The sequence below is a fragment of the Nelumbo nucifera genome, chromosome 1, assembly GCF_055504915.1.
Source record: "Nelumbo nucifera cultivar China Antique chromosome 1, China Antique-T2T, whole genome shotgun sequence".
Taxonomy (NCBI): domain Eukaryota; kingdom Viridiplantae; phylum Streptophyta; class Magnoliopsida; order Proteales; family Nelumbonaceae; genus Nelumbo; species Nelumbo nucifera.
Genome location: NC_142649.1, coordinates 95,967,794 through 95,977,857, shown reverse-complemented (window position 1 = coordinate 95,977,857; position 10,064 = coordinate 95,967,794). Strand labels below are relative to the sequence as shown.

General features: G+C 36.5%; 1 protein-coding gene across 4 annotated transcripts in view; it reads right to left on the bottom strand.

Annotated features, from left to right (window-relative positions):
* Nucleotides 1-5,513: 5,513 nt before the first annotated feature.
* Nucleotides 5,514-10,064, bottom strand: part of LOC104605578 (eukaryotic initiation factor 3 gamma subunit family protein) — a 49,816-nt gene continuing 45,265 nt past the window's right edge. For all 4 annotated transcript variants that reach the window (XM_010270400.3, XM_088889336.1, XM_010270401.2 and 1 more), the window contains 4 exons: nucleotides 7,791-8,048; nucleotides 7,596-7,701; nucleotides 6,569-6,655; nucleotides 5,514-5,840 (listed from right to left, as the gene is read on the bottom strand). In XM_010270400.3, coding sequence (XP_010268702.1) covers nucleotides 5,754-5,840; nucleotides 6,569-6,655; nucleotides 7,596-7,701; nucleotides 7,791-8,048 — 538 coding nt within the window. In that variant the 3' untranslated portion in view covers nucleotides 5,514-5,753. The remainder of the gene's footprint in view (nucleotides 5,841-6,568; nucleotides 6,656-7,595; nucleotides 7,702-7,790; nucleotides 8,049-10,064) is intronic.

Here is a 10,064-nt window from a genome sequence, read left to right as displayed (position 1 = left end):
CACCCTAACTAGTAAGCATGAAGCAAGGCAAGCGTCATGAGATTGGAAGTTTTTTATGTAAAGTTTTTCTCTCCATATATAAGTTCTGCTCTCTTATATATATATATATATATGCTACCTTGGTCAGGTTGCTGTGTGTGTTCATATTTTCTGAAAGTGGGTGAGTGACGCAAAGCATATACTCATGATGCAAATGTACATTCAGTGCATGCTTTCTTACAACAATGATCAGACCACCTCATCAAATCAGATGATGGTCTCTGATTCATCCCTTGTTCTTTCTGGTTTTCTTCAAAAATAATCCTGGTATCTGCTGCAGCTACATGATATAAGAGACCCTTTGTTTCTGTATAAAGTCAAGTGTATGCATGGCTTCAAGTTTTAAGATGTACAGGGCTGCAACGTAACTTTTGAACTGTACTGTGAAGATATGCAGCTGTTTCTTCTTCTCTTATTAGTCTTTTAAAGTTTCAAGTTGGGTGATGGATGCCATTAAACATTCAGCATTCAGCTAGCAGGCCACAGAATTTTTGGGGCTAGCTTGTTTACAGATTAATTGATATATGATCAATGTGATCGATTCGATCAATGCGTATATTCATATTCCTGCAGTCCAGAGATCAAATTTTGAGTGAAGGGATTGAGCCGGGTTCCTCCACATTAATCCACATAGCACAGGCCTCAAATAAGAAATAACTAATAACCCGATAAAAGGAATGGACATATAGCTAGGCTGGTGCTTGTGTAGTTGAGTGAAGGTGGCACTCATCTCCTGTCACAAGTCACAACGAAGACAGAAGAAAAAACTTCTAATGGGCCTGGGGCTGGGAGTGAGGGACCCGGCGCTAGCTGTCTAGATGGACCATATATGAATGGATTGAGCGTAGGGTTGAAGGTCAAGAAGAAAAGAAACTAGGAGGAAGGTTTCCGTTTTGGAGAGAAATTCAAGTCAAATTAAGGTCATCATCTGGTAGGCGTTCACAGTCGAATATATGGACAGCCTTTTTTTTTTTTTTTTTTTTGGTATTTATATGGACAGCTAGCCTAATTGTAAATGATGATGGTTGTAGCACAAATTTGGATGCTAGGGAAGTAGGGAACTTGAATCAGTGTTTCACTTTAACGTGTCTGACTCTTGTAAGCAATGAAACAACACCACATGCATTCGCCTTGTACACAGGGATCACTTTGATAAGTCTAAAGAGTTTAGGTAGGCCCCATCACTTACTGTCTATGAGGATTGAAGCCCACTGTAAAATTGGTCCTATTTTGGACATTAGCTGGGCCAAACATCTGCTTGAAATTGAAGCATGATGTCTTCTTTTTTAAGTGTGGATGGGTGAAAAAAAAAATGTCTAGGACTAATAGGACTATGCATAAAGCTAAAGATCATCTAATCATGTAGATTTTTTGTGTAGGCACTCTAAGGTGGACCAACCTAAATCCAACTAATGAAAGAGGGGAGGAGATGGGAAGATGTTATGCTTCTTTTTTTGTGAAATATTACCATAAATATGATATCTATTTATCATTTGCACATACAAGATGTGTGCTTGTATGAATATGGTACATGCATATATATATAAATTTGGCAATAAGGTCTCAAAACCCACCAACTCAACTACATGATTGGATTGGAGTCAAAAACCTTAGATTGAAGATCAGGTTGAACTTATTATTATTTTTTTCCTTTTTTTCTTTATTTTTTTTTTGGGGGGGGGGGGGTATGGATTAAGATTGAGGTTTTTAGGTTTTAAGATATGAAGTTGCTGAGATAGGGTTCATCCCAACCTGAGCCGACCCGCATCAAATATGACCCAAGTTCTGATCCTCTGAACATACAACAGGTGAAGAGTTATGGAAACCGTCGTCCCAAAAGGCCAAAACCAAGCTACTCCCCCTATGATAACACAAGAAGATTTGATTGTATTGCCATTAGTTGGTTTTAAAATTCACAGTTAACAAAATTTAGGGTGACTTCTGCAAAGATTTTTTTTGGGAGAATGACGGTTCAGCCCAGTGGAATTGAGAAATCTGCATCCGTTTTTTTTGGTTGGTTGAGTAATTATGAGAGTTGCTAATTGAATGACAGTCGCACATCAGGAACATCTTCCCATGAAAATGAGATGTTTCCAATATACAGAATATATGGCTGCAATGGCCTGTAGAAACAATTTTGATAGCAGATCTCTATCTTGTTGGAATTGGGATCACCTGCCAATAAAACATGTTCTAACACCCTCCCAACGTTATCTGACATCGTACATTTCACTATGAGAATGGGACCCAGATGTGTGGTGTCAAATCATGTTTGGAGGGTGTTGGAATATATTTTCTAGCATTTAAGGGCAACTTTTGGGGTTTAATATCAATAAAAGTAATATATTTAAAAAAATTTCAAAAATAAGTTAACTTTTTAAAAGTAATATCAATAAAGGGCAAAAACACTGTTCATCTTCTTCTTCTTGCCATTTGTTCACCAGAGCTGTCATCTGCCGCCGCCTGCCACTGTCATCCACTGCTACCCACCTCCACTTCCACCTCTGGCAACGTTGCTAGAGGTGGCGGCAGCGGCGCTAGTGGTCATTCCTCTACCCCCCGCCGCCGCCACCTCAATCTCCACCCATCTCTGGCAACGTTGCCGGAGGCGGAGGCGGAGGTGGAGGTGGGCGGAGGTGCGGCGTTGGACAGAGAAACCGCCAGTGCCGCCGCCACCAACGGACGGCAGTGGGCGGTGGCAGGCGACGGCTCTGGTGAACAAATGGCAAGAAGAAGAAGATGAACAATGTTTTTGCCCTTTATTGATATTATTTTTAAAAAATTAACCTATTTTTGAAAATTTTTAAATATATTACTTTTATTGATATTAAACCCCAAAAGTTGCCCTTATATATTATTACCCCTATATTTTATTAGCAGGTGATTGGGACTTGCTCCACTACTCTTAGAAAAAACTAAAAAAAGAAAGTTCTATTGCCTTTGGGTCGTGGGTCACTGGTTCGACTGTTCGAGTCAAATGGGTCTGACCATACCACATCAACATCTATATATTTGTGTGTGTGTGTGTGTGTGTGTGTTTATAATTATGTTTTAATAGATATATGTATTATTTTATATTTAATTTTTGGTTTTCAATTCAGCTTTAAATTTTTATTTATAAAAAAAATAAAATTTACGATTTAAGGCCAAAAAAGGATTTTTTCACAAAAAAAAGTAGGACAAGGGGCCTATGGTGCCTTGGGACGCATAGATCTCGAAAAAGTTACCAAAAAAAAAATCACCACTATTAGACATCAGAGTGCAAAGTTATGGCCTCCAAAAGTTTGTATGCATTGATTGACCTAGTGACCAAGTCAAACGGGTTGACAGTTGAACCACTTGGGTCAAATGGTTTTTGACAAAGTCAACATTTCAAATAGTTTTTAATAAAACCATAGCCATAATCTTGCTTGGGTGACGGTTCAAACAGTTCAGCAAACCGGGTCAACGGTGAGATGAAAACAATGGTTGAAACAATAAAATCTTATACCCATTTAAGAGAATCAAAAGAAAAGGTCAGGGATGTCAATGGGTCTGACCCAACAGACCCAAACCGATTGGGCTGGTTTTGGTTCCAATAATTGGAACCAATCGATCAGTTTTGGGTCTTGATATAATGTCCCGATAACTATCGGTTCGGAACCGATTCAACCCAGTCCTGAGCTGATTGAGACCCGACCCAAACTATATACATACATACATACATACATACATAAATATAATATTTAATATTTAAATAAATATTTATTTTTATTTATTATAATCAAGTCTGTTGACTCAGACCTGATTGTCCCGAGAACCAGTCGGTACAGTTTTGGCTCCAAAAATTATAGACCCTATCGGGTCCAGTTCAACTCTAGGTCCTTGACATTTCTTCTAAGATCGGTTCCGATTCTAGCTGATTCCAGCCCAAACGCAACCCGTTAACAGGCCTAGAAAAGGTCCAATGTAGTTCGAAAGAAAGGTCAATAGCATATTTTATGAAAATAATCATAAACATTATAATCTATGGAAATAAAGTTTTAAACTATATTATGATTTTGATTTTATTATTATATTAAACTATATTACTTCTAAATATTATTATTATTATTATTATTATTATTATAAATAATAATAATATTTCATTATTTTGTTAGTTAACATCTCCAAAGATAAATGTGGGCTAGGAAGCAATGATACGACAAATATGCACCGGATAGATGTCAAATTGATCAGACGGTTAACGGAGTATGACCCACCAAAGTCCTTGTTTACTCCTAAGTGAGCTACACGTGGCATAGAGGTGGGCTCTCACAAGTCCAACCATACTCCACAAGCTCAAAGGTGGGGTCATGGATTAAACTCTCGACAAGGAAAAAGAAAAAAAAAAAAAGTTTTGGTTGCATTTTGGAGGGGTATTATTGGTAATTAAGAGTTCAAGATGGAGCAATTTGTTAGTGTAATATATTCGTTCAAGATGGAGCAATTTTTAGTGTAATATATTCCGTTGGCGTGTTGAGATTTGACAACCAACGTTTGGGTTCCCAAAGAAATCGCTAAATATAGATATGCTGCTTGGTTGGAGTAATTGGTTTATGGTTGTGTTTTCGTTCATCCGGTTCATAAACACAACCATCATTCGGTATGTCATTAGAAAGTGGCATTTTTTGAAAATAACTTTATATAATAATATTTTCAACCACGAAATATAGTTTGGAGATGTAAGCATGGCATGACAGATATAGGATGTGTCAAAACATCACATGAATCATACAAATATACAATCAATGCTCACATTGTTCAAAAAAATGAACTATAAACAGAATAGCATTTTTTGCATTGTGCGGTTTCACAAGAAAATTGTCATTTCAAAAAGCAAAAAGATTGGTATGGTTATGAAACCATACCACCTCTTTTGTAACCATGAACCGAGCACCACTTGATTCAAGATTGAACCTAATAGGATATTTGTTTAGCTTGGGCAGGTCTTAAGCATGTAGGAAAATGAAGAGTGATTGGCTCTAAATCTCCTCTTTCTAAGAAATGTATAGGATGAAATAGATGCATGGAAAAACTACAAAGGATAGGATAAGAAATAAAACAATTCAAAAGAATCTAAGAATAACCCCAATAGGTGATAAAATGAGAATAAGCATATTAAAATGATTGATCATGTGCATAAAAGACTTTGACAGCACTCATAAGAACTAATCTATCACAAGTTGAAGGGGCTAGAAGGGATAAAAGGGTAGACCAAAAACACATTGGTCAAACTGGTGAAAAATAATTTAAGCGCTAATAACCCCATGTACTTGGGATTAAAGAGAAGAGAATGACAAAACAGGATTCATATAACCAACCCCATGTACTTGGGATAAGGTGGTGATTTAAGCAACTTCTAGAGAACAAATACTTTTACCCGTAAGCGAAAAGGTTGGTAATTTGAGCACACCCTGCTCTAATCTTCCTGATAAAAACCGGCACACCCAGAGTCAAGATGAAAAGTATTCTGTTTTATTAGTATAAATGAAAAGTATTACAAGAGAATATGTCCTTAACTATTGCCCAAATCAACACCCCAACTGGATATGCTACAAGACATGGACTCAAGAAGCATTTTCAAATTAGCTATTGATTCAATACTACCCCCTACATTCCCTACGGATCCTCAATACTCCCAATTAAAAGGAAAACAGCCGAAGGTCTAAATATTACTTGGTCTTTCAGCCAATTTAACCACTATATATCCTCATTCCACTTAAAATGTATCCACCAAAAGCACTCATCTGCATGCATGGATGAGTTCTGGATGGAAGAACCTGCATAATGATCAAGAAGACAGAATGCAAATATTAATTGATCACTTCAAGATGCATAATGATATTTTCAGGAGGGACATAATATCTGACTGTCAGCTGATCAGGGATGGGATCTGAATCTGACCTGTTTTTGACATAACAAGAAATGAAATAAATTGTTTCACCAATTTTGATGATACCTGTGACATACTCAGAACAGTCCTCTTCCTCCAACCCCTCAACGCTACTCCAAAATAATAATAATAATAATAATAATAATAATAAGGAAATATTATTAGGTGAGGCCGAAAATAAGAAGAAATAGGGAAAAGGATCATTTAACAAGACAAATATCTCCTTGGTATCAGAAAATAACAAAAGCATCAGTAAAGATGGAAGAAACCCTATCCAACCCCATTAGGTTCAGAAGAACAAGATGTCTAACCTAGGCACACCAAGGTTATAGCCTCTTTCAAGTTTCTCATTATCCCTTGGCCCATTGGAGATTGGACAAATATCTTAACCTGTTAAGGAGATTTTGTTTCCCCTAAGACCTGCTCCATACACAGATTAATATGATAGTGGGCCTTGACAACAAGGCTCCAAACTAGTTGTCACCTTTCCTTGGCATACAACTATCTCTCTACATTTTGAGGGGTCAGAAATGGATGGGATACAATATTTACCAAAGCATCTAAGCAGGAAACTGCTAAATCTGTTAATATGCAGTAGCAAGTTTGAATAAAGACCTGATATTCACGTAGCCAAGGTTCGGAAATTTGTAAGCCGATTGCCATTTTGGTGACTTGGAGTTTGTGCATGCATGTGGCGAGGGGCTGCATTTTAAAAGATAACTGGTTATTGGTCAATACTATAACTTCTTCAGGTCTGCAGGTTCATAAACCAAGTACCTACATATAGTAGGATGGAACAGCTATGGTCATGTCTGGGTAGACTATTTAGAATAAACATGGCTACCAACATAAACATGGGGCAAACGTCCAGGAGGTCAGGACAGTCAGACCCACAAGTTGTGTCGTCTAAACAGGTATATGTTGCCTTCTCAGCCATTTTGGCAAGTCTTAGGGTTGATATGGAATAAATGCAAGAAACCACTATTGCATTCCTGACAATAAATCTTCAAACACTCAGTATTTTAATTTCCAGACCCAAGACTGGTAAATGGCACTCATAGACTCGTGTCATGATAAAGATAATATACAGGGATTATCAAGTTACTACCATGTTGCCAATGGACTTTTGGCACTGTATGCATTCGGATTTTAGCTTCTAACTGCAGCACTTTGTAATAAAATTAATTAATAGTTTATGTTCCATGCAAGCAACCCCATATAGTTGGGACAAGGCTTATTTGAGTGTAGTTTATGTGTAATGCATAAACAAATAAGTAGGCATGTACCCTATCCATCAAAATTCAGGATCAAGGATTAGTAAAAATGTGATGGATTGGATTAGCTGATGCCTTAGTGAAACAGGGGACTGAAGGAGAACTTGTGCTGGGCAGTGTTGTAATTAAATTACATCTTGGGTTCAACACCCAACACTAGAGGTTGACAGTTGGACCTTGATATTTCTTTAATAAGTTACAATTCCGAATAAAAAAACGATGTGATGGATTGGACATGAATCATAACAGCCTCTATGTGCTGTGCCATTAAGGGTACTCGAGGATAAAAATGGTCTGTATATCTTTAATAACCACTCACTAATGAGGGATATAATGGAAATAATCCTTGGAAATTTTAAGAAAAACACCTGAAGATATTGATGATAAATAGCAAATGGTGCTGAATATGATAAAAGTGGCAGAAGTTCTTGAACTGCTTTCCATGTATCTAGCTCTGGAGCGGCAATTATTAAGCTGAAAAAGAAGGGAATTTTAAAATTATCAGCTAAAAGCAAATTTTTTCTATGCTAATTAATGTCCAGCATCAGCATGCCAATCATTACCTGGAAAAGCCATTCTGTTTCCAGGATTCAAGGATTTCTGGTGATGCACGCTCCCCAGGTTTTGTGGATTTACAAGGTTTATCAACTAGAGAAGAGTTTGTTTCATGCATGGATGTCAAAATAGTATCTGTTGTCCCATTTCCAGATGGAAGATCTGTTTGTTCAGTACTGACTGAAGACAAGGCATTTTCTTTTTCAGAATGTTCAGATGTCTTGCTTTTAGAAGAACAGAGGTTACTTAGTGGAGATCGCATGATCCTGCATCAACAAACAAAACTCAGGAATTGATATCTATCCAACATTTAAAGGCATCGAAGTATTGAGGCACTGTACCAGGAGTCAAGACCATTAAAATCATGAGACATATGCCTCATGAGCAACCATTCCTTTTAAGAAAATAATACCTTAAAAACAGTTAGATAATAGATACATTCAAGCATATGCAATAAATACATGCATACACATGCATTAAAGTATGTCTAGTGAGGAATGTAACTTATAGGTGTGAGCCTCAAGTTATTTTTCTCAAGCCTCAGAAAGAACCAGGCCTCATAGGTTTTTAAAACACTGATGCTATCATATTTTAAAACAATATGTAACTATCTGCAAAACTGAGAAATCTTTAAAAATGAACAATATTGTTTCTATAGAGGTATGCCCAACCTCCATTTAAACCCACCGGTGTCATGGTGCACAAGCAGTAAAGATTGTATAGAAGATGGGCCGAATGGCTCATAGGCTGTTTATCTTTTTTTTATATGTTATGTTCTTTGCTGTAATGGGCCTTAATCTGGGCTCTTATTCTTCCTTATGTTATGTTTTTAATTTTCTGCCCAACCAGGGGCCTCTCGGTAAATTACTAAAGTTTAACTTGATGAAATGGAATTAGGGGTGTAAGAGGAGATTATGTTCGAAAATCTCTCTCTGAACCCTAGTTGCCGCCACCTTCTTGCTCTTCTCTCTTCTTGAAACCTGATTTCTGCTACTTTCTTTTGATTTTCTGCAACTTTTTAAACAGTCCTTTCTTTTCAAAAGGCTGTTTTTCTTCTAAGATGAAACCATTTTAACAGGTTCCGACTAACTGCTGATCCAATCCATCCAGTCAAGAACATTCTTCTGGGCAGTCAAATACAAATGGTGGAAGTACTCACATCAAAATATAGGGATCTGAACAATAGTGTCATAGACATATTTGGTATAGGAGATCAAATAGACATAACCTAACAACCACATCACATACCCCAGATGTACAGGATACGCAGATCCAGAGATAAGGTTCAAAAATCACACATTATAATGCAAGTCATATTGCTCCTAGAAAGGAAAATATCTTAACTAGTAAGATAATTAATGCTCGACTTCTTGGTACAAAAGTTCTACTATGAGATTTGAAGGGGTCATAAAGTTGCATTTGGTTACAGTGCAAATTTCATTCACACTGGTGTAAATGCATGGAAGTGCAAATAGATTGAGTGTAATTTCTGTTTTGCTTCAAATTTGACCTTGTCTTGTTTTTTGTGAAAAGTAAAATGGTGTCATTCCACCTTATATGAAAGAGAATGGAGGTAAAAGGGTTATTTGTTTGGGAGTGATATAGGAAGCAAGATGATGGTCATTCGTCCCCACTTTATATGACAGAGAATTAAGGTAGGAAGAAGGTGATGCAAATTTTGCATCTGTTTTCAAGATGCAAAATTTACACTGCTATTGAGTGCAAAACATAGTTACAAATAAACAAATACAAAACTGAACCAGGTAAAACTACAAAATTTGTATCTATTTCAAATTTGCACTGCAACCAAATGCAGCCTAAACTTTTAAGTTTTCTCCCTCATATATGATACCAACTAATCCATGGGTTTCATGTAAACAACCATATGCATGTGGCCATCAGACATCAGTCCCTTCCCCAATTAACTCAAACCATGGTCAAATGTCGCGACATTTCACTAATGCCACCCGACATATGTCGATGTCGAGGCTCACAGACATGAAAATGGATGGTACTATAAAAATTACATTATTTCGGTTGGCATTTCCTATATTTCAGAAATGTCGACCAAATCAGTCCAAATAACCAAAAAAAAAAAACAATTTTTCCTATTATGTCGACAGGATGTCGACTAATGTACATTAATAATATAATATATTAGTATATTATATTAATATAATAGAGTATATTAATATAATAGAGTACATTAATATAAATTATTTCATTAATAATTTCTATTTAATATTTCAAATAAAATATTTATAAAAAAGAATTAACAAAAG